General features: G+C 39.0%; 1 protein-coding gene across 3 annotated transcripts; it reads right to left on the reverse strand.

Moving 5' to 3' along the window:
• asz1 (ankyrin repeat, SAM and basic leucine zipper domain containing 1) lies at positions 1 to 24,997 on the reverse strand. Of its 3 annotated transcripts, none has more exons than XM_017465180.3 (14): positions 24,864 to 24,996; positions 24,622 to 24,760; positions 24,347 to 24,437; positions 24,119 to 24,241; positions 15,213 to 15,327; positions 9,431 to 9,542; positions 9,075 to 9,209; positions 8,243 to 8,364; positions 8,043 to 8,115; positions 7,779 to 7,835; positions 6,698 to 6,810; positions 3,060 to 3,165; positions 2,319 to 2,432; positions 1 to 397 (listed from the first exon to the last, which is right to left on the reverse strand). In XM_017465180.3, exons 2-14 carry the CDS (start codon positions 24,727 to 24,729, stop codon positions 245 to 247), a joined length of 1,422 nt encoding a protein of 473 aa, XP_017320669.3. In that variant the 5' UTR covers positions 24,730 to 24,760; positions 24,864 to 24,996; the 3' UTR covers positions 1 to 244. The 3 variants fall into 3 exon arrangements, with proteins under 3 accessions (XP_017320669.3, XP_017320668.3, XP_017320670.3); XM_017465179.3 differs by having other exon boundaries at positions 24,857 to 24,996; XM_017465181.3 differs by having other exon boundaries at positions 262 to 2,231; positions 24,857 to 24,997.
• Between the last annotated feature and the right edge of the window lie 71 nt (positions 24,998 to 25,068).

Below are 25,068 nucleotides of genomic sequence, written 5' to 3' on the forward strand. Positions count from 1 at the left end.
TATGACCGGAACATTAAGTGGAAATAATTTTAATGAGGTGGTGTAAAAAGGTTATACAGAACAAAAAGCATTATGATCTCCCTGATCAGCTGAATTTTCAACATAAAGCAAGCCATCATAATATACCATTAACAACTTTGAACTTTTAGGGAAAAACTATTTACAAGCAGTTAATAAAACAAGATAATAACAAAAGAAAAAACTGGAAACACTGATGGCAACAAAACTTAAAACAGAATAATTCTCAGAGGTATGCTTTCAAGTGTCTTGCTTGGGACAACAATAGCAGTATTCCTGCACCAAGCACAGCCACTGCAAGTTTCTTTACAACTCGTGTCCTCATGCTGGTGTGTGAACTGGGCAGAGGAGGATGGAAGGTGTAATCATTGGGATCCAACTGAAGGAGAGCATCACAAAGTTAAAATGAGCAGTAACAATCATTGTTCTAATGTTTTCATCAACATTCATTAATAAGTTTTCTGAAATGTATCGAAAAAACCTTTCATGCTTAACTGAATGCAACTGAACGGCACTCACGGTGCAAATGGCAATGGACTGATGAGTTCAAATATAATTAAACAGCATGTCCTGCAATACATGCAATGTTTCCGGGTGACATTTGTAATGCATTTGTAAACAGCAAGGTTTTACCAGACAGTCTGTTTGCCAAAAGTTAATGAATTACAATCTGCTTACATTCCTCAGTATTTATCATTTCATTCATTTCATTTCAAGATCCCATACATTACTGACTGGAATGCACCAGACAATGCCAAAACAGTCACCATGGATTACAGACACACAGAATATACTTCTTGTCAACACTTCTTCTGACATACTGGTGTATTTAGAAATTAAGAATCTGAATGTGGACTCACCCGTTACTCATTAGACCTTCATCCTCCAGTTGCTGCACAAAAGTTTATAGTATTTCGCACACTAGAATCTCTTCTGATTCACTGTTCCTAATCACAACCCATCCTACAAGACCATTTTTATAAGATGACTTCTATGACTTAGGTAGAAGCACTGACTTAGAGGTCCGCGAATGCAGCTCTATGTCTCACAAGGAATTGACCTTCAAGATCTTCAAGACCTTCAAGGGGCGGCTGTGGCTCAGGTGGTAGAGTGGGTTGTCCACTAATCGTAGGGTTGGCAGTTTGATTCCCGGCCCACATGACTCCACATACTAAAGTGTCCTTGGCCAAGACACTGAACCCCGTTCAAGTTGCTCCCGATGGTAAGTTAGTGCCTTGCATAGGAGCTCTGCTACCACTGGTGTGTGAGTGTGTGTATGTGAATGAGACACATTCACATGCGAAGTGTTTGAATCTTCCATGGCATCTTGTACCTTTTCTTTTATTTTCATGAGTTTTCTTCTCCCAGTTTGGTCAACATCATTTCCCACCCACTAGCCAGTTCTCCCAGATCACACAACAGCTACCAATTAGGCAGGGTAAGACACAAGCAGCATTGCTGCTGCATCTTTTTTCTCATGAAACATCATAGGGCAGCTGAACTTGTAGGGGACAGTACTTGCCCTCACAGACGAGCTCACAAACGCACATGACTGGCTATTGTTCTCGCAGCACCATTGTGCTCTCCCAAGCATGAATGACTGGGGTATCTGCGAGACTCAAACTAGCCATCTCCCAACAATCAGGCGAATGTTTTTCTTTATGTCAGTTTTACATTACTTCTTGAAAGTCTAGTTTGGGTTTCAGAATGGCTCAACAGAAAAGCCTTCACCCTATCACTAGGTTTAGCTAGTGAATCAGATAGCTTCGAAAAATCTGAAGTATCAGAAGCTTCAAAAAAAAAAGGGAATAACCAAGGAGCTTCAAAAATCAGAATTTTGTAAAAACTTTTATTGTAGTAAATAAGTTTTTTTTTTAGATGCTCTTTCTTTGAAAACCAGTGCACATACAGCTGACTAAATAATGACGTTAAATAAGACGTCAATCAATAAGGGACGTCAAGTTCCTCATGCAACAACCACCTCATGGTTTTTCCTATACCAATTCAACTGTGGTATGATTGGGGAGATCTGTAGAAATGTTTGGCTCTCTCCCTGAAGAGCATTAGAAGATAAGATAAACCACATCGGTCGGGTCTTCTCTCAGCACATGGCCTCCATTCACTGTCAGATTCCAGCCTGACACAGAGGGCACGCTGGCTGCCCTCTACGCTCCAATTCTCTACACGAGACTACACTGCTTCTGAGTTATGAGCTGCGAAAGTTTCTGCCATCACACTCTGATCTGAGTGGATTCTCAATTTAGACAGATTATACAAAGAAACGTGAAAATGCTGCTGACCTTACTGAGGAGGTCCCTGAGACAGACCAATTCTTTCTGCAGGTCTCCGGTCTGAGCCACTAGCTCTGTGCATATGGCCTGAGCCTCCTTCTTCGGATCCCATGTCAGAACAAGCTGCCGGACCAAAGAAATGTTGAAAAAGTGGTTCAGCATAGGAAAAGCGTCTATAAAAATTTGTCTATAAATTTGGTCTGGAATTGTAGAAGCTATATGGCAAAAATGTATTATTATTATTATTAGCATTCAGACAGTAAAAAATGACGTATTATAAAAACTATGGAAATACTCTAAGTAGCAAGAAAATCCATGTGAAAACACTGATCTTACAAGAAAACACTGCTTAGCAGTGAAGGATACCACTACTAAATAATTCACTTACAACACAATTCAGCTACATTATGTATGAAGAGAATTTCTGTTGTTAATCATTTAAGAGAGGTGCTAGTCCGTTTGATTTAGGAATGCATAAAAATATCAGAAAGGCACCTTTACTGACATGCAAACATGCACTTTACCTGAAGTGGGTCAATATTCAGTATTAGAATTTGACCTCTACCTAACGTTAAACCCTTAAACTAGTTTCCAGATCGTTTTTTTTTTTTTTGTTCCTGCTTTTCAGCTACGAATTAGAAAGGTTGTTTTTGACTGCATCGCTTATTCTACACAACAGGCTTGGTAATTAGTCATTATATGGGAAGTGGAAGTCTAAAGGGAGTCTTAAGGGAGTGTGCGTATGCAGACCTGTGAGGTGCTGCGGGGGAACTTGCTGATGACATCCTGCACCATCTCAGTTAGGTAACAACACTGCTGCCTCAGGCTGATAAGAAAGTTATACAGCTCCTCACTCCTGCAAAACAAAAACACAGTAGAAAGCCTGACATTAGTGAATAAAACTCTGAGGAATGCAAATGAGAAATGTTCATTTTTAGTATTATGTATTATTAAGTGTTAAAAGGATTACGGAATATTAGTATAAGAGTAAAAAAGCTATAACAATATCAAGCAATATTAAGCGCTAATCTTGCAATCTATGCAAATACTTTCTCAATGATGTGTAGCTTCGTTTGGTGACAGAATTCTTGAAGCACTTCTTCAATCACTTAGCATGTCAAACCCCTGTAATGGCTGACAGACCAAGTAATGCTGATAGCGCTATCTTAACAGAGAATCTCTCCAAGCAGCCGTTTTCTTCTCCTAACAGTCTGTCAGAGGCTGTGGTAAACACTGTCAGACCCTCTGGAGTTACTATCTCCGCCAGAATGAAGAGATGGATCAGAGTGTTGCTTTGTTAGTTTTTCTTTGACCAGATGCGTGATAGGCTCGCGCTGGACGACCAAGTGGCTGGTAAGAGCCACTGTGCCAACACACACCACGAGCACATCCATCATCTTACAGTCAGGCAATAATCCAAAAGTCCACCTATCTTAGCAATGTTTGTGAATTCAATCCATCAAGTAAATATTTTTAGTCTGGCATCATTTTACTTATTCTCTACATATTCCTCATAACTTTTTAGCTTATAAAATGAACTGCAGAATGAAATATTCTAAATTACTGCAGGGAAGTGACCGGTCCAATGTATTGTACAAACTTAAAATGACAAAGCATGTGTTCTGGCACATCCCATTAGCCAGGAAATCAAGCCTTGCCATGGATTTCTGTCTAACTAGACATCCCTTTAGCTTGTGTTTATAGACTACCTATCAGGACAGGATTAAATGTGGAATTTACTGGATGACCCCATGCCCTCAGGGAAGCCCCCTCAGCTCTGAATAAAGAAAATCATAGATTGATTAGCTTTGTTAAGGTAAGACATGGCATATGAGCAAACTGCTCAGAACCATCCGTCAAAACACAAGCATGGAGAAACCGCACTCACTCATTCCTCACTTCACAAATCATTATTAGGGCTTAAACCATTAAGAGAGGTTTGTCTGGAAGACTTGAGGACACAGTGGGTCGTCCTACTTCAAACAATGGGAAGGCGGAGTTCAAGTCTGTGAGTACGTTTCCTTTTGGTCTGAAGAGAGACACTGAGTGTCTTGGCCTCAGCCTAAATGCAGAGCGGTCACAAATAGAAGAGACAATCTCAGCAGTACATACACTCACCATCCACTTTAATAGGAACGCCTGTACACCTGCTCATTAATGCAGTTATCCAATCAACAAACTATGCAGCAGCAGCACAATGCATAAAATCATGCAGGTACAGGTCAAGAGCTCCAGTTACTGTTCACAGAAAACATCAGAATGAAGAAAGTGTGAGTTTTAAGTATGACTTTAACCATGGCATAGTTGTTGGTGTCAGATGGACTGGTTTGAGCATTTCAGAAACTGCTGTGATTTTCACAAACTCAACAGTCTCTAGAGTTTAAACAGAATGGTGCAAAAACAAAAACAGTGAGTGAATGACAGTTCTGTGGGTGGAAACGCATTGTTGATAAGAGAGCTCAGAGGAAAATGGCCAGATTGGTTTGAGCTGCCCGAAAGGATATAGTAATTTATATAATCACTCTTCACAACCATGGTGAGCAGAAAAGCATCTCGGAGCTACAACAGCAGAAGACCACATCAGGTTCCACTCATCAGCCAAAAACAAGAATCTGAGGCTGTTATGGGCACAGACTCATCCAATCCAGCCATTTAAAGATTAGGGAAAAAAACCCAACTGGTCTTTTTTCCCAGTCCTCTCCGGTCCTGTTTCAATTAGTTTGTACCCATCATAGTTTCAGATTCTGGTTCTTGGCTGCCAGGAGTGGAACTTGATGTGGTCTTCAAGAGAGATGCATTTCTGCTCACCACAGTTTTAAAGAGTGATTATTTGAGTTAGTATATTTTTCCTGGCACCACTAACCAATCTGGTCATTTTCCTCTGACCTCTCTTATTAACAAGGTATTTCCACCCATAGAACCGTCGCTCACTCAGTGTTATTTGTTTTTCACACCATTCTGTGTAAACTCTAGAGAAACTATGTGTGAAAATTCCAGGAGATCAACAGTTTCTGAAATACTCAAACCAGCCCTTCTTGTACCAAATTACATGCCATGATCAAAGTCACAGAGGTCACACTGTGTCACACAGATTCCTCCTAAAGATTATGGACCATTTCAAAATTGACATGGTAGAGATTTGGATCAATGGCAGATTTTAAGTTCGTTTTTGTAGTTTTCCACAAATGGTCATTGTAGAGAGATATCCATCATGCGGACATTATGGGTTCTAGAGATCTTTTTGTTCGCCATGAGCAACAAGGCATGCATACCAACTTCCAGACATTTCGGCCTGGCGGGGTCGAAATGTCATTATTTTGAATGTGTCAACTTTGAGGCAAGGCCTGTTGCGCCCCCTATACTCTGTTTATGTCCATATTTTCTGAGAAGTGTAAGTCTAGTTTCTAGTTTCAGTGTGCCACAGTAGAACAAAATTGACAAAATAGACCAAGCTTCATGGTTGTGAAGAAGACGGTATGTCTGCCTAATAGACAGTCAGCTCACCCTTGCCAGAAAGTCATGGATGCGTGTGCGTGGCCCCAAGCTTGCAGAAGGGAGACATCCGTTGGCAGAGTGCACTAGCATTTAGCCGAGTATGCATATTTCAGATATTCACAATAAATTTATTTTTCATCTTAATTTCACCCATTTCTCAGATTTGTTACTCAACATCATCAAGAGTCTTCATATGAACTGGTGATTGAATCTGTGTTATGACTAGCAGATGTATAAAGCGTTATTTTAGCGTTAAATTATTATTCCTTTTAATGTCATTGTTTTGGGAGATACGAGGTTGCCATCGCACATGGTAACATAATGCAGTGTCCTCTTTGTGTGTGGCACAGATCAAGTCCATAGGTTAATGTTACAATGACTTAACACAAGAAATATGTGCAACAGTTGTCAATTCACCAATATGTAAATTGTTCTGCCAATTTTCATTTGATTCCTTATTACTTAACACCTTATAGGAAGACATATATCCCACACATGTACCACAGTTCAAATCCATAGTTTTGGACAAATTTTCAATGCACTGGAAAATCTATCATGGCGGACTTTATGGGTCTCAATGGCTTTTTTTGTTCCCCATGAGAAATAAGGCATGTATACCAATTTTCAGACATTTTGGACTTATGGGATGGAAAATCATGTAGACTTTGGGCGTGGCCTGTAGTGCCACCTATGGACTCAAGTGGGCGATGTGGCCTGTAGTATCAATGTGCCAAATTTCAAATTTTCTTACTATTCAGATCGTGAGATACTGGGCGCTTTAGAGAAATAAGGAGAATAATAATAAGAATACTAACAATAACAATAGGCTTCATCCTGATGGAGGAATCCTTAAAAAAAATTTTAAAATAAAAATACACAAGTTTGAATCTTACCCACTGTCTATGTTGTCAAGCCGGGTCAAGGTGTCCAGATTCACTCTGTCAAGGTGAATCTCCTGAACTGCATTAAGAATCTTCTTTTGGTCTTCAGCGTCTGTTACTCCAATCTACACAGATGCATTGGGACACCAGGATTATTCATCAAGGTTAGTGTAAAACTATAGGTACAAATGCTGAATCAACCTCAACTGCATGGAATAAGGTCCTGCCCATTAGTCCCTTATTTCCATGTCATATGCATACACCATATTTCAATTATCCCTCTTATAGATCTAATGTACATGAAATGCAGGGGTTATATTGAGCCAATAAAAGGAACGCATTCAGCAGCCTAGATTCAAAAACAGAGTGGAGAAGAGAAAATATATTTCAGTGAAGCCGAGTTAGTGCTTGTGTCCAAGGTTGCTGAAAATAAAAATAAATAAAAGGTTCCTGCTATCCTCAAAATGGCATAAATAGTGTACACAAAATGAAAACTAAAACCTACTATTAACACAGGTTAAGGAAAGGAGGAAAGGATGGTCCAATAGGTTTCTTTTTTTTGCAATAATCTGATTTTACTGAAATTAAAATAAGCATGTACAGTTTTTAATATGAACAACTTATTAACATGTATTTTTAATATATAAAGCAGCTTAAGGTCAAATGGTTAAGATATGCATGTGTGTTTATTAATCAAATGAACGACTAATGAGCCGATAAAGTTCCATGTCTGTCCAATTCTGATTCACATGAACTTCACTAACTAGCATGAGTATCACAGCTAGCATGCTCTCAACATCCTCAAAGCACAACCTTAAAAGAACGTATGATTATACTGGGTGCCTTAGGTCACCCCCCATTACTGTAACGCTCCATCAAGGAGCCCGCATAACAGCAGGTCTTTGCACTGGATTTGTACCAGAAACTTCCAAATCCGATGAGCCATCGCTTCTTAGGGCAGTTCATAACATGCATTATTAAATGGCATGAACTATTCTATCAACTAATTTTAAATGTTTAAGTGTTAGCAATGGGTTATTTATTTTCCGTTTATGCATTCTTTTATTTATTATTTCATTCATTGTAAAGTTACCTTTTCTAAGTCGTCTTTTTCCATTGTCAACAAGTAGCTCCAGGTGATGTCATTATCCTGATCAACATGTACAGAAATTAGAAACTCTTTTAGAACATAATCCACACCTCCACAATGTATACTGCAGATCAACTGCATCTGTTCATGTATCTACACACAGCGAACTGCCTGTTTGACATGTAAAACAGTCTAAAATATCTGAACTGTTTAAAATCTCCTGGTATGATCTGTGATCCAGTCTGTATAATATGAAGGTTTCCTCACCACCATGATGTCAGAGAGGTACTCTAGATTCAGTCCGTGCAGTAGTAGTTCAATATCACTTAGTTTAGCAGAACTGCAAACAAACCAAAATGTTGTGCATCCATATTACATTATCATAGAGCATCAATTTTCCTCATCACCACTAGAGGGCACGCTAGCCACAGTCTGAAAGAACTAGGCATGTTAGAACTGGAATGTACCTCTCCATTGAGTTGGATAGAGGTTCAGGGTTTCGGCTGAGGAATTTAAACACTGTTTCAGGTTTGGAGGGCAGTGCACCATTAACAATGGACACACTGGAAGAGTCGAGAATCCTGCAGATCTGTTGAGAGATTGATTTAAAATTAAACAGTAACAATAATGCTCATAAGTAAATATTTTACACCTTCAGAGTCTTACAATATTGCAAACTGCTGCCAGACACTTACAGCCCTGGTTCTCAAACTGGGGTTCATGAAGAAAAGCCATGATTTAAAGTTTTTTGCTATAATAGTGCAACCACAATCAAAACCATCATATTTAGCTGGGTTGACTGGACAATTGAATTGAATGAGTTTAATCCAAACCTCAAAAACAATTAGGTCTATAAATAATCTTGAATCTAATGACATTCAATACAAATGTGCAATGTGAATGAAACTTTCAGGAACATGAAGCTCTATGTATCCAAAAAACAAACAAACAACAACAAATATGTTATTGTACACATTTAAAAATGAGCTCGAAATTTGAAAAGTTGGATTATGTTCATAAAAATAAAAATGTACTGAGGGAGAATTAATTTTTAGAATTAAAGGAATGAAATGCAAACATGCTTGTGAATCCCCAAACACATCAGGAGAATAACCTCATCTCAAATAACTACACTTCATACAAATGTTGCATATCTGTGACGATTCTTTCAACATGAAATATATAGTAGAGTTTTTGTTTGTCCTTCAGAGGATAATGCCTGATGATGAGTAATTCCTTATATGCAAAACCCCACATGATTGATAAGGTCTTGAAGGACTGAGGTCAGAGGTCACATACCTGCAAGTTTTTGAGTGTTTTGGCCAGGTCAGCCGCTGTATTCCCGGACTTGCTTTTAATGGACTTGTCGGCTCCAAGCTGTAGTAGTTTAAGAACTGCAGCTTCATGCCCGTATTGCACAGCTGACATGAGTGCCTAATTTTAACCAGAGAGTCTCATTTATTATTCCCACAAACACCACAATCTTGGCCTTACATTTCTAAAGAAAGGTGCTTGTCAGATGTGACACCACTTAGACTTGCTGGAAGACATATGGCGTACTGTGTTTAATCGCCTCGTATACGAATGACCGAACTTTAATCATTCCATTTACTTTTGAGACAATAACTGAAAAGCAGATTAGGTGAGAAGAGTACCGTATAGCCGTTGTCATCCTGAGAGTTCAGCTTGGCTCCATGGGACACCAGCAGATTGATCACCTGAGAGTAACCGTTCCTGGCGGCCAGCATGAGGCAAGTCATGCGAGTCCTGGGCAAAAGGAAAAGTGGCGCAAGTCAAAACATTCCTGTTTTGCTGAGTTTCACAGTAGAAAGCTATAGTTCATGGGTTAAGTCCAAGTCCAATCGGGTACAATTTTAACAAAGTTAAATTATAAACTAGTGACAAATAGTCTGACCGTGGAAAGTGTTGCACTGAAAGAAAAGGTTAACAGGGTGAGACTGTTTAGAATCATTTTGGTCAAATATTAGACATACTCTGACACAAATGCCTAGAATCCAGCTGAAACTTTTCACTGAATTGTAATTCAGTGCTACAGCTACATTTAGAGGAAACTAAGGGGAAAAACAACAACATTGAACTGATGAACGCAGATGGTGAGCAAGAAAGTACTATTGTCCGATCTTGCTTCATACTGGAAAGTATATTAGCATGTGATGTGTGAATGGGACTTATATTTATGGAACTGCAATGGAAAGCAGAAGCTCTTGTCAAACATTACACAGCACGGTGAGGCCTGTGTGAGATTGTAGCATGGGTCTATGGGAAAACCCTTAAGCCATTTATCACAATACCTGACATTTCCCAGAGAACAGGCATCCAAACTTCAGCACTACAGGTGAGGGAGGGAACATTTATTCCTCAACATGACCCTATCTACGCACATGTTCTTGTGACAAACTGTATGATGGCTTTCATATACCTTTTCCCAGGGTAGCGCAACAACAATCAGGAAGTTTGCTGAATCAATTCAGGAAGTTTGCTGAATCACATCAATCAAATGATTAAAAAACATTACTGCGCAATATTCTCATTTTTTTGGGAAAGGTAATAGTGAATAATATGTTAGTCACTGGAGAATAGAAAAGCCATTTATCTACAGAATGTTTACTTCAAGAAAGAGCCCGTCAAAACATTAAAATAGATAGATCCGTTTGCCTTTTCCTACCAATTTCTAACAATCCTCTGAAATGTTTCAGATTTATTTCACATGCTAATTAAGTAGCAGAGAAGGCCTCTCTGTTTGCTAATATTATTTGTTCAATGAGTGCTATTGAAGCCACAGCAACAAATCATCGTAAGAATGACAACCATAACTACTTCTTATCAGAGTTACCTTTATTATGCCTTCTTGTGCAACGCTTTAACGCAATAACTTTGTTTCTACACACTGCAACAACCCATGTTTGATGATGACTGCAATGATTAAAATTAATTTGTTAGACTGACCTAAAATCATTTCCCTAAAATTTACCATTATTAGAAGCCACAGCGTCAACCAGGAAAGTTCTGGAGTCTGGTGGAATATTAGTAAGGACATGATTTCTAAATCAGTAATACAGGGAAGTAATTAACTCTGCTGTGACTTTAGGGAGAATAATGCAAACAAGAATGAATTCATCTAGATTAAAGAAAATATGACTGCAATACACCACCTAGGCTTAAAAGACTCTAACCCATCCTACTGTGATAAACATTACATAATAGTAAACTTCTGAAAAATCACATCGGAATCAAGATAATAACTAACCGGTGAGTGTTTTGGACATAATTAAATGCTGCTTGGCACAAGGTCCTATTCTTACACCTTTAAAGTTCTGGTTTCATATCTGCTATGCATGAACAAAAAGTCTAAATGTTTCCCTTAGTACTTTGATGGGACAAGTACTCTGCTCAGGGTGGTTTAAATGAACAATTTGTTTATATTTTGGGGAACAATTTACCAAATTCATTAGAAAATATAAGTACAAACAAACAGAAAACCCTGCAAGAGAGGATGGAATTGGTCAAACTGTCTGCGGATGCAGGATGGAATGGGATTTTTTTTTTAAAAACAGTCCCATGCACATCTCTACACCAAATTGTCTGTATGTGATATGTAAAACCATCACGGTTTACACTGACCAAGACATAGTTTAAGACAGTTTGATAAATATTTATGTGTCCCTATATGTTTAATGCCAAAATATCACTAAAAATTTGATTGTGTTATTCTCCTGAAGGGCTCTAATCATTCTAGAGTTGACGGCACAGCCCATTCGTGAGTTATTAAGGGCAAAGTAGTAAAAAGTGCACTGGGGTTAACTTTCATTCTCCTCAGTAGAAATGTCAATGAGCAATGAGAGGGTGCTATAATTTCACACAATCCCCCAAGCCTACTAAATACAGAATGTAAATTTCGATAGACATAATTAGAAACACTGCAATCTGCCAAATGGAAAGAACTGACTTTTTAGGGGGATTATGCACCGTTTGAACAATAGTGACTTTAATATGCAAACACAACCTCATTTTAGATTTTTATCCCCTTGAGTGGAGCAACATTCAAAAATGTTTGCAAAGCCAGTTCATGGGAGCAACTCTGAGAAATGGTTCCCCACAATCCCCAAGTTATGCGTTATGTGGGCCCTTCAGATTTCCACCATTTATAGAAGAAAATCCTACAGGAAATGCTACAGACATGCAGCATGTCAATAATGTTGTGACTATGTATTTGGTTTACAAAACATGTTATTGGCATGCAGCTGTCAAATGCCAGTCAAATGCAGTCTTCAAAAGACTGAGAAGAAGGGCAGTGCTTCACAGCCGTCATCGCATAGCCACTTCCCTCTGCATCTTGTTACCACTTTTCAAATATTTTGTCTGGACAGGATACAACCACTTTCATACCAGTCAACACAGCAAAGTGCTTGTTGATACTGGGTCATGTGCACAGCTTGGGCTGCAGATGATGTGCAGCTGGGGGCTGGTGGTAAGAGCTACTTAGTGCCTGTGGGTGCAGTAGAAGTGCACAATCACCAGCCTGATTCCTACATCAAGCATCAAACATTGTTTCCATCCAAATGTTTCCGAAAAGTCAGCAAAAAAAAAGAAAGAAAAGAAATAAAAGTGCAAATCTTTGTGAGTTTCCATTGCATATTGGTATGTGAATACACTTTATAGGGTGCAATAAGATTACATATTATGACAGCCAAATACAAACACTGGTGGGTTATGACTAAAGCCGAACTGAATGGCATTTCAAAACAGTCGACCACTTGAACATATTGGATTGGCCAAGAAATTATGGCACACATTTTAACCCGTAATTTGTCCTGACAAGTTATATCTATATTGTGATATTTTACATAGCTTTCAAACAAACTGCGCAGTTCAACCTAAAATAGCCCTCCAAAAAAAGCCCAATGATAATCAAGGGTCATGTTGCTGTTAATCACTCCAAACTGGCAATTCAAGAATGTGGCAGGAGGTTCTGGTAAATTCATCATTCATGACCTTGTACCACTCTCCATTATCAGGTCAACGGAATTCTCCTGAACAGAAATACTGAGCAGAAATATTTGCTCAATTACTTCAAGGCCAAATGCACACGCCACAATATTAGTCCTGATTTCCCTGTTACATACTAATTTTGGGGATCTGCAACAAATCTCTTTTCTTGAATTTCTTTCAACAGACAGTCCTTACTGCCCATGTCTTCCTCCACAGTTTTCTCTTATTTTTATCTTGTTGCTAAACAAAACAGTGCAGATAGACACCAAAAAGATTTATTTTTGTGAGATATACGGATCAGATGGCTCGTCTAAAGACCTAAATCTTCAACAAGCACTTGATTTAGCACTTTTATTTTTAAAAATCCCTTGACCTGTGCACTTTCTTTTCATGCTGTTCTAACCTGCTCCTAACAGGATTTTATCTGGATGGTATTCTTTAGATGTCGACTACAAAGTACTATTGGAAGTCACTCGGGATGCGGGACTTCCAAATACCTTAAGTGCAAATAAAAAATGTAAATGAATTCAAAACTAATGCTGAGAAATGCTCATTGAGAATGAAAGAGAACATTGTATTGGATTGAGGAGTGTTTTGTGAGGAAAAAGAATTTTGAGAACATTATGCCTGAACTTTTTAAACTACCTAACACCATATACAGTGTCCTCCACTAATATTGGCACCCTTGGCAAATATGAGCAAAGTGGGCTGTGAAAAAACTGTCTTTATTATTTAACATTTTGATCTTTTGTTAAAAAATTCACAAAAATACTCTGCTCTCATGGATATTAAACAATTGCAAACACAACAAAGGTTTATCAAAAAAAAAAAAAAAAAAAAAAAAACTTTGGTAAATAAGTGTGTAACACTTATCAGCACCCCTATGACTTCATATGAGAAAAATATATTTGAAGTATATTCCCATTTTACTTTTTAGTACACCTGGGTGACTAGGAACAGGAAATTGTTCAACCATGACTTCACGTTTGACAGGGGTATAAATATGAAGTAACACATGGGCCAAATTCCCTTAGTCATTCATCACAATGGGTAAGATAATAGAATATAGCTGTGACGTGTAGCAAAAGGTTGTTGAGCTTCACAAAATGAAAAGTGGCTATAAGAAAATAGTTCAAGCACTGAAAATAATTCAGAATAATTAAGAACTTCCAACTGGAAATGTTATGAACCAAACTGGAAGAGGAAGTACCCACAGTTAAATATGGTGGTGGCTCTTTAATGTTTTGGGGCTGTTTTTCTGCCAGAGGACCTGGACATTTTGTTAGGCTAAATGGCATCATGGACTCCCATCAAATATCAGCAGATATTAAATGAAAACCTGACTGCCTCTGCCAGAAAGCTTAAAATGGGCCGTGGTTGGATATTCCAGCAGGACAATGATCCAAAAACATACATCAAAATCAACACAAAAATGGTTTACTGACCACAAAATCAAGGTCCTCCCATGGCCATCCCAGTCCCGACTTGAAACCCGCAGAAAACCCGTGGGGTAAACTGAAGAGGAGAGTATTTTGAAGGATCTGGAGAGATTCTGTATGGAGGAACGGTCTCAGATCCCTTGCCATGTACTCTCCAACCTCATCAGGCATTACAGGAGAAGACTTAGAGCTGTTATCTTGGCAAAGGGAGGTAGCACAAAGTTTTGACAAAGGGTGCCAATAATTGCTGCACACGTATATTTAAAGATTTTTTTCTTTTTGTTAAACTGGTGTTGTGTTTGCAATTGTTTGATATCCATGAGAGCAGAGTATTTTTGTGAATTTTTTAAACAAAAGATCAAAATGTTAAACAATAAAGAAAATTTTTTCACAGCCTTCTTTGCTCATATTTCCCAAGGGTGCCAATATTGAGGGCACTGCATGAAGCATTTTAGCTAGCTAGAGAAGCATTTAGCAATAACAAACCATTTCATGTTACATTGCCAACTGACCACTGCTTGTGGCTGCATCCAAAGTGGCATTCTGTCCTAATTTGCAGTAACTCAGAATAGTTCAACCCCATAAGATAGTTATTAAAGGGAGCATAGGTTATGAGCAACACTCACGGGTTATGTTTCAAATGTATGTAGTGTGTACTGTAGTGTGATCTCAAATGAAGATCCAAAACTTGAAACATTTGTATTTATATTTCACTTAATATCATCTTCATAACTTATTTAGACATTTTTTGCACCTGCATTCAGGATTTTTGAGCATAAAATCTATGAATCCATATTTCTCTTAAATGGGCTGTTTGACAAATATGTTTAAAAACAATCTTCATGAAAGCATTTCATGCACATATGCACATACAGGTATGTCTTCCATTGACCTTCCATTGACATAATTATTATTAATTATAACTATCCGATATTCCTATTCACCAGATTCCCCCCCACACACACACAAACAAACAAGTACACTTTACCTGCTGTAGATATTTGGGTCAGCATTACGACTCAGCAGTAGAGCCACACACTTGCTGATGTTCTCTTCAGTGGCAGAATTTGCAGTGCAAGCTGCCATTAGCACAGTGTAATGATCTGCGTGCAAGCAAAAAAGACAGAGGAAGGGAAAAAAAGCTCAAGATTACAGTCTGCAAACTGTGGCAGTAACACAGAGTACTTAAAGTACTTTTGATAGCACAGTTGAGGTAACACTAGAAATGTTTTGCAATAACACCGAATATGATACCATGAAGCAACAGCAACCGTGGAACTCCATAAACAATAACCAACATGATCGCATTTGCATTAAGTGTCAAATCCACTTGAAAGCACTTTTCCAAAGGCCCAACTGTATACACGATTGTGTGTGAATGCAGTGTGTACACACCGTTGTGTTGCAGACGTACTTGCTCTGATTAGAGGCAGGTTTAGGCTACATGAGCAAGTCTGGTTAAGGGTAGGATGCAGACTCAGAATGGTTGTGTCTGCAATGGAGCGGGAAAATAAATAAAGCACCAGTGTTGGGCCAGCGCAATGACGCCAGCATCGCGCTCTGTATACTGGCATTATCCATCACTGCTGCATTCTTCTCTCTCTAAGCAGAACACAAGCTACGAAGCGGCGGCTGGGTTCACATTTAATTATTTCCTTCCAAAGCCCCCCCAAACACAGACACTCATATACACACAAAGACTGGACAAGGCGGAAATGTCTAAATTACTTCACTCATTCTTCCCACCAGCCTGTAAACTGAACACACACCAGCAGATTAATTGGATGTTTTCAGTAACCCTGTTTTTGCGTCACAACTATTAAGTAAAGTCAGATGAAGCAAGCTGAAAAAGCTCCGAGCTAAAATTAAAACTTTTACACACACACAGTTCAGTATAAAATAATATAATGAAAAGCAAGCTATTTGTTCACTAAATTGATTCATTCTAGCCTTAAAAGCATCAGAAGTAGCTAATAAGAGTTCAAATGCATCATTCATACACTTAAAAAATGTACCATTTTAATTTGCTTATGCTGTGGCATAAGCAGAATAACTCTCTCTAGCCTGTGCTGTTATATGAAAATAATCCACGCTAGCATTGATTATACTTGTATAACAACACAGTATGTAGCATGTTATTCCTTACATAATGCTATACACCATCTGAAGATGCTACATAACATACACTATATGGACAAATACTGGTGGATACATGCCATCATACCCATATGTGCTTGTTGAACATCCCATCCCAGATTTACTCCACCCTTTGCTGTTATAATAATATAATAATAATATAATAACATAATATAATAACGTAATAATGGGGCAGTGGTGGCTTAGCGGTTAAGGCTCTGGGTTACTGATCGGAAAGTCGGGGGTTTAAGCCCCAGCACTGCCAAGCTGCCACTGTTGGGCCCCTGACTGCTCCAGGGGTGCTGTATCATGGCTGACCCTGCGCTCTGACCCCAACCTTCTAACATGCGAAGAAAAGAATTTCACTGTGCATATGTATATGTGATCAATAAAGACTCATTATTATAATAACCGCCACTCTTCTTGGAAGACTTTCCACTAGATTTTAGAATGTGGCTGTGGGGATTTATGCTCATTTAGCCACAAAAGGATTAATGATTTCGGAGGCCTGGTGCGCAGTTGGCATTCCAGTTCATCCCAAAGGTGTTCAGTGGGGTTGAGGTCAGGGCTCTGTACCACTCGAGCTCTTCCACACCCATCTTGGCAAACCATGTCTTTACTGACCTTGCTTTGTGCACAGGAGCATTGTCATGCTGGAAGAGGTTTGGGCCCCTTAGTTCCAGTGAAATTAAATCTTAAATCTACAGCATTCAAAGACAGTCTATACAATTGTGTGCCTCCAACTTTGCAGCAATAGTTTGGGGAAGACCCACATACAAGCATGTGAAAAAATAAGTACACCCCATGGAAATGATTGGCTTTTTTGACATATTTGGTCGATCAAACATTGTATCATCTTTGAAATAGTGCCTACTAATAAAGTTGATTGTTCAACAGAATTATCAATAGATGTGATATTCTTCTGTAGAAAAAGTAAGTACACCCTTGACCTCAGAATCTAGTATTGCCCCCTTTAGCAGAAATAACTTCTTGTAAGCATTTTGCATAATTGTCCACCAATCTCTGACATTGGCAATTTTGGACCACTCTTCCATATAACATTCTTTCAGATGCAAGATATTTGAGGTTTCTCTAACATGTACTGCCTATTTCAAATCCTCCCACAACAGTTCAATGGGATTCAAATCCGGACTTTGACTAGGTCTTTCCATAACCCTCAATTTCTTCTTTTTGAGCCATTCCTTGGTTGTTTTGATAGTGTGCTTAGGATCATTATCCTGTTGTAAGGTCCACTTTCGGTTCAATGGCAACTTTTGGACAGATGGCCTCACATTATCTTCAAGCACTCTTTGATATGATGCAGAATTCATAGTTGAATAAATGAATGCAAGCTCTCTATCCCTGATGCAGTGAAGCAACCCCAAACCATAACATTTCCACCACCATGCTTCACAGTTGGTATGAGGTGCTTCTCTTGAAAAGCTGTCTTTGGTGAAGCTGTCTTCGCTTGACAAATATGTCACAAAAACCCAACAATTTCCATGGAGTGTACTTATTTTTCCCATGACTATGTGTGTATTTTTATATATAAATACATGACTGTATTTTTTCACATGACATGGTGTGATGGTCAGGTGTCCACAAATGTTTGGCCATATAGAGTATATGAGCCACGTGACATTGATTGATATAAAGCTTCCCAATGCCTTCTCCAGAGACATATCCTCAGTCTGTACTTCTGTTACTTTGTTCCGACTCAGTACTGGCTTCACTGCGGTTATTGCCGGCCCAGAGTGACATCTTGGACATAATTTCATTCCAGGTTTCAGAGCTGTGCCCATTCTTTTCGCCAAGTGATCAGCCAGTTCAGCTGAAACACCACCAGCTCTGGTGTTTTTTTTTTTTTTTTTTACAAGTTTTTTGTATATTGAGGATCACAACATTCTTCATGGTATTCCTCAAATCAGTCAAAATAAACCACTCTATGATGAATGTAAATACAGTGCTGTGAGAATGCTAACAAACACAAAAATTTATCAAACACCCATCACAAATGTGAAAATCTAACTGCCCCCTTAAACTTAAAATCTAGTTGTGCCACCTTTAACAGCAATCAAACTGCAACCAAACGCTTATGATAACTGGAGATCAATCTTTCACTTACTTCTAGGACTAGGACTTACTCCTACGCTTTGGATCATTGTTTTGCTGCATAATCGAGTTGTGCTTGTACTTAGTGACTGAAGACCGGACATTCTCGTTTAAGATTTTCTGGTAGAGAGCAGAATTCACGTTTCCCTCAATTGCAAGCTGCCCAGGCCCTGAAGCAGCAAAGCATCCCCCACACCATCACACTGCAGCACCATGATGTTCCTTTTGTGACCTTCGTCCTCATCATTTCTTGAATTTCTATCAATTTTGGCATAGTGTATTACTGGTTAAGACTTTTTAACGAACTTCATGCTGTTGAAAAAGTTCTATTTAGTGTTGACTTGTTTGAGCAGGGTTTGCAGTAATCAGGCCTGGTTGCATCTAGTCCAGCTGAACCCCATTATGCATTTTCATAGATTTGGGGAATTACAACCCCAATTCTTAAAAGGTTAGGACAGTATGGAAAATTCTAAGAAAAACAAAGAGTGATTTGTAAATGTACTTTGTCTTGTATTTAAACAAAAAATGTATAAAGACAAGGTATTTGATGTTTAACCTAATCAACTGCATAGTTTTTTGAAGGTAAACATTTATTTTGAAATTGACGCATGCAACACATTCCAAAAAAGTTGGGACAGGGGCAATTTAGGACTAATAGCAATGTGACAAGTTGAAATAAGGTGACGTGAAACAGGTGAAGCAATCGTCTAATCACAGTATATAAGGAGCTTCAAAAAAACGTCTAGTTCTTCAAGAGGAAGGATGGGTCGAGGTTCACCAGTCTGCCAACAGATGAGTCAGCGAATAATCCAACATTTTGATAACAACATTCCCCAAAGACACATCGGGAGGATTTTGGGCATTTCACCTTCTACAGTGCACAATATAATTAAAAGATTCAAGGAATCCGGTCAAATCTTGGTGTGTAAAGGGGAAGGCCGAAAACCTCTTCTGAATGCAAATGATATCCGATCCCTCAGATGTCACGGTCTTAAAAACTGTCATGAGTCTGTAATGGATATCCTGACATGGGCTCAGGAATACCTTGGTAAACCTTTGTCAATCAACACCATTTGCCGCTGCATCCACAGATGCAAGTTAAGGCATGCAAAGCAAAGCAGAAGCCATAAATCCACACTATCCGGAAGCGCCGCCGACTTCTCTGTGCTCAGTCTCATCTGAGACGGACAACAGCACAGTGGAATCGTGTTTTGTGGTCAGACGAGTCAACATTTCAAATAGTTTTTGGACAAAACAGCCGTCGTGTTCTCCGGGCCAAAAGATGGAAATGGATCATCCAAGCTGTTATCAGCGTCAGGTCCAAAAGCCAGCATCTGTCATGGTATGGAGGTGTGTTAGTGTCCAGGGCATGGGTAACTTGCACATCTCTGAGGGCACCATTAATGCAGAAAGATATGTATACATTTTGGAGCAACAGATGCTCTAGAGCAGGACAACGCCAAACCACATTCTGCCTGGATTACAAGCACATGGTTGCATAAAACAGAGTGCGGGTGCTAGCATGACCTGCCTGCAGTCCTGACCTGTCTCTGATTGAGAATGTGTGGCACAGTACGAAGCGCAAAATAAGACAACGAAGACCCTATACAATTGCGCAGCTGAAGAAATGCATAATGGATGAATGGGGGAAAATTCCGCTTGCTAAACTTAACCAACTGCGGTCTTCAGCGCCCAAACACTTAATAAGAAATGGTGATGTTATACAGTGGTAAACAGTCAACTGTCCCAACTTTTTGGAGTGTGTTGAAGTTCTCAGATTTGAAATGAGTGTATATTTTTCCGAAAATAAAAAAAAATTAATTCACAAATTAAAACATCAAATAATGAGTTTTAAATATCGTACAGGGTGAATTGAATTTTCAAATGACTCCTTTTGTTTTTTTGCATTTTCCGTACTGTCCCAACTTTTTTGGAATTGGGGTTGTAGTAACAAAGGGGGCAAATACATTTTCACACACACCCAGTTTTTATTGGATAACTTTTTTTGCTTCAATAAATAACATTATCATTTAATAACTGTATTGCCTTTGCTTTAGCTTAGATTTTGTTTTAATTTCTGAAGCAATTTAGTACGAGATATACACAGAAACAAAAGAAATCAGAAATCAAATACTTTTTCACAGCACTATATAATCTCTGGAACCATGGACGAGAAACCCATTCAGTGTTCAGTGTTAACGGTTTTAAGTGTTAAGGGAGCATTATAGAAACCCATTGCTTCCATACTGATGTTGTCAGCAATATTTTAGGTATATGGTTTTACAGAAGTAGAAACATATGAAGACAACCCTGTTGGTGCGTGGCATTAGAACCACTGCTTAGCCCCTTTTTATACACTTTTTAGAATCGTACATGTCGATACAATATAAAGGAGCTTACAATATCCCCAAAGTAGCAAATAAAAATTCATTCTTGTTCCATTTTCCAATTTAAATGATTGTTGTTACATGTCTTATAAAAAAATATCAGATTTGATAAAGAATATAGCTACAGGTTCCTCTTCACAATCTGTCTAAATATAATGGCAGTTTCTGCATTGTAACTGTACTTTTGACCATATTCACACCTGTATATACAGAGACACACACACATACATACATTGGCAGACAGAATGTTTCTGTAGACTTCTAAATTCATTCGGCTGCTACCATCATGAGTTACATCAATAAAGATTTGGCCTTTCCATCACTTTGGTAGAAGTAAATTTTGGTTCCAGAACATTTTTGGCTCATCTCCGTATTTCTTTGCAAATTCCAATCTGGCTTTCTGTTTTTTACTGCTGATGAGAGATTTGCATCTTGTAGAATGGCCTCTAAATTTCTGCTCTCGAAATCTTCAAAATGTGGACTGTGATACCTTCACCCCTGCCCTATGAAGGTTGTTGGTGACATCACTAATTGTTGTTTCTGGGGTTTCTTTTCAACCACTGTTGTAACAATGGTTTCTTTCTTTTACAGGACATTCCAAATTGTTGTACTGGCTATGCCCAATGCTTGTGCAATGACTCTTATTGATTTTTCCCTCTTTACTCAGCTTCAAAATTGCTTGCTTTTCTCCCATAGGTAGCTTTCTGTTTTTCATGTTGCTTTATCCTTTTTAACAACAAATGTGGCATTCACAGGCAAAACCCAGGGCTCAAACCAAGAGTAGACATTCAGAGCTATTGTTGAAACAGTCAATTTAACAGGGTACACCTGGGCAACAAGAAACACCTGTCTGTCAAATGTTCCACTATTTCTGACCACTTGAAAAATGGGTGGGTTCAAACAAAAGGTGCCATGTTCTAAGCTGTTTAACCCATCTACATGTAAATATCAGGAAAATAAAGCTGAAATTCTGAATTATTGTTTCATTCTTCATTTGATCTCAAACCCAAATCTCTTCAGTGTATAGCCAAAAGAAAAAAGCAAGCAAGCCTTGACATTCTAGTACTTTCGGAGAGAACTGTAGTTGGGGCTAAAAATAGTGCAGACCATCGATTGATCAAACTGCTATCACAGAGTCCTGATTAATGTCTCTAGAACTCAGGAAGCACAAAAATGTTGAAGGCTCAAGGCTGTAGTGCCTGTCTGGCAGTGTCTACTCTGTTCAAAAGTCCCTTTTCGCTGTTTAATAAAAACAGCCATCTTCTAGTGCAAATTCCAAATGGGCTGCTATTCACTTTGTATAATGGAGCTGAACTTCCTACCTACAGTACTGCCCTCACACATAGTGAAGTAAGACATTTCACAGTTACGGCTTCTGGTGTTTTTGGCTTTGGCTTTATTAACATCATCTAGCAGGGTTTGCGTTTAATTAAGGCTGTTTAGTATGTCCACTTAAAATTAAAGATTAGTCACACTTGTGTTTGGGTGTGTGCTGCTACTAAAATAAAGTTTCATGCTTACTAGTTCAATTGAAAGAGAAATGCAGAATGTTAAGATATGAGGTGCCCGCTTCCTTTCATAATTGCTTATTGGAATTATGAGTAGTATTTCACTACATGTGATGGTGATCAAGTTACCATCAGAGACCCTCCATAGCTGCTACTTATGGCAAAAAATTTTTACAAATGGTGTACAGTGTAGATGGGGCACACTCATCAAACACTTTATTAGGAACGCTTGTATACCTGCTCATTCATGCATTTATCCAATCAGCCAATCATGATGCAGCAGTACAAGCCATAAAAAAACGTAGATACAGGTTCAGAGCTTCAATGTTTGTTTGTTTTTGAAGCCAGTCTAGCAATTTTTCCTTTAACTTCATTCATCAGCAAGACGTTTCCACCAACAGAATTGCTGTTTACTGGGTGTTTTTGATTGTTTGCTTTTGCTCCATTCTGTGATAACTCTATAGACTGCTGTGCATGCAAAATCCCAGAAGTTCAGCAGTTTCCGAAATACTCAAACCAGCCCATCTGGCATCAAACAACCATGCCACAGACAAAGTCACTGATATTTTCCCCATTCTAATGTTTGATGTGAACATTAACTGAAGCTCTTGACCTGTGTCTGCATGATTGCATGCATCACACTACTCCCACATGATTGGCTGATTGGAATATTGCATGAATGAGGTAGAAGTGTTCCTAATAAAGTGCTTGATGAGTTGTGGAATAACACCATGCTTATTAGTCTGTGGTGTTTATAATTCTCTGTGTAGTAGTGAATAGAGGATTTTTTTATTTTTATTTTTTTAAATTTACACAGAGTTTGGCATACACTTGAGTGACTTTCTGCATTGATGAACTGGTCTAATAGGATATGTCAGTGTATAGAGCCAGGGTAAATAAAGTACATGAATGGTGCCTTTTTTGGTGCACCATTAGCTTGTTGAAAAGATGAGTCTTGAACCTGCTTTGAAGACCTGGCTGTTCAGACAGTATCCCAAGTGAAGAGTGTAAGTTACTTCTCCCAGTGCACTGCTGCTATTTGATAATTGAGAATAGCCATTAAACAGAAAAAAATTCAATTAATAAGAATATTTGACTAATTAATGTATACAATGCAACGTTTAAATGTAAATATATAAACAACACTGAAAATGTGACACTATTTGGTACATTTGGGTGGCACAATGTGGAATTGCTAAGCACATCATAAATATTTCTCTATATATTCCAGGTGGAGTTTTCCTATAAGGTCATGACCATCACTTAGAAATCTGAACCTGATGAGGCAGCAGCCTGGCTCCTTCACTTTCCAAACAGAAAAACTAAAAAGTGGCATGAAACAATATTTGGATTTTAGTTTGACTTTGACTACTTTGAATCTTTTCTAGTATTACTGCTTTATAACATTTCACTTGACCTCTGCTGGGGTGAACGGAGACTTAACTGCCAGCCACCTCCGGGGCTAGGGGTTCGATTCCCACCTCCACCCTGTGTGCACAGAGTTTGCATGTTATCCCTGTGCTTCGGGGGTTTCCTCCGGGTACTCCGGTTTCCTCCCCCAGTCCAAAGACATGCACTGTAGGCTGACTGGCATCTCTAAATTGTCTGTAGTGTGTGAATGTGTACGCAGTTGTGCCTTGCGATGGGTTGGCACCCTGTCTGACGTGTCCCTCGCCCCCTGGGGTAAGCTCCACGCTCGCCCCGACCCTGTGTAGGACAAGCGGTACAGAAAACAGATGGATGGAATCTACCTCTGCTGAAGTTAGCACTGGCTCCACGGTCCAACAGCAGCTCGGCCAGATCGCAGTGACCGACGTGGACAGCGCACATGAGAGGAGTCCACTCAAAGCCCAGACGTGTCTCGACGTTCATACCTAAAAACAGAAACAAATGAGACACTACTGGCCTTCAGGAACACCAAATATGTCATACACCTCCTTTAAAAACACGGAATTGGCCTCGTTTTATTCAAAAGATACCACTGTCCAGTAGCTTCCGCATGAGATCGACGTCCCCCGCCGTGATGGCCCTTTTCAGGACAGACAAATTGTCCTCAGGGGCTAATGTCGCCTTAGACAAAAAACAAAACCAATATTAGATAACCACCGTGACATGCTCTAGAACTGGATATTCAGATAAAAGCGAGTTTAAAAGACAAACTGTATGGGGACAGAAAATTGAAAAAAGACAAATTAGCTACGGCTAGTTATTTAGCTAACGTGTCAGCTGGGCATGTTTGTAAACGTAATTTTACCTCAGGGTCTAGTTTCTCGGTATTACGAATACATCCAAAATCCCATTCGTCACTACTTCCATCACTTTCGTCGCCCGCAGGAAAAGCATAATCAGTGTTATCCACCATGTCTGTCCGTGTGCTGTAACTGTTAAACTCACTAACACACACAAACACATCAGCTAGTTACAGCTACACGAACACGTCAGCCAGCGTTGTGATTACACACAGCAAGAGAGATTAACGTGGTGCTTACAAATTACCGAAGACGTTTCACTTTTTTGCCGTTATTTCCTCGATTGGTATACAATTCATTTGCATTCCCATTTACAAAACTTCCCGAGCACGTTTTGATGAGTTTCCGTATCGCTGAGTCGCGCCCCCATGCGGCCAAAAGGTCAACTGCGTTTAAAAAAGAGCATCATGCCGTGAACATTTTCAGACATTTTAATCACTGCCTTAATCCAG

The sequence above is a fragment of the Ictalurus punctatus genome, chromosome 4, assembly GCF_001660625.3.
Source record: "Ictalurus punctatus breed USDA103 chromosome 4, Coco_2.0, whole genome shotgun sequence".
NCBI lineage: Eukaryota > Metazoa > Chordata > Actinopteri > Siluriformes > Ictaluridae > Ictalurus > Ictalurus punctatus.

Bases quoted from the DNA above. Each gene is read 5' to 3' on its own strand.
- asz1 (XM_017465180.3), bottom strand. From the start codon at position 24,729: ATGGTGGATAACACTGATTATGCTTTTCCTGCGGGCGACGAAAGTGAT. The intron at 15,328-24,118 runs GTAGATTCCATC...GCTTGCACGCAG, and splicing joins CAGTGCTAACTTCAGCAGAG to ATCATTACACTGTGCTAATG. The intron at 8,116-8,242 runs GTACATTCCAGT...GTTTGTTTGCAG, and splicing joins CTATCCAACTCAATGGAGAG to TTCTGCTAAACTAAGTGATA.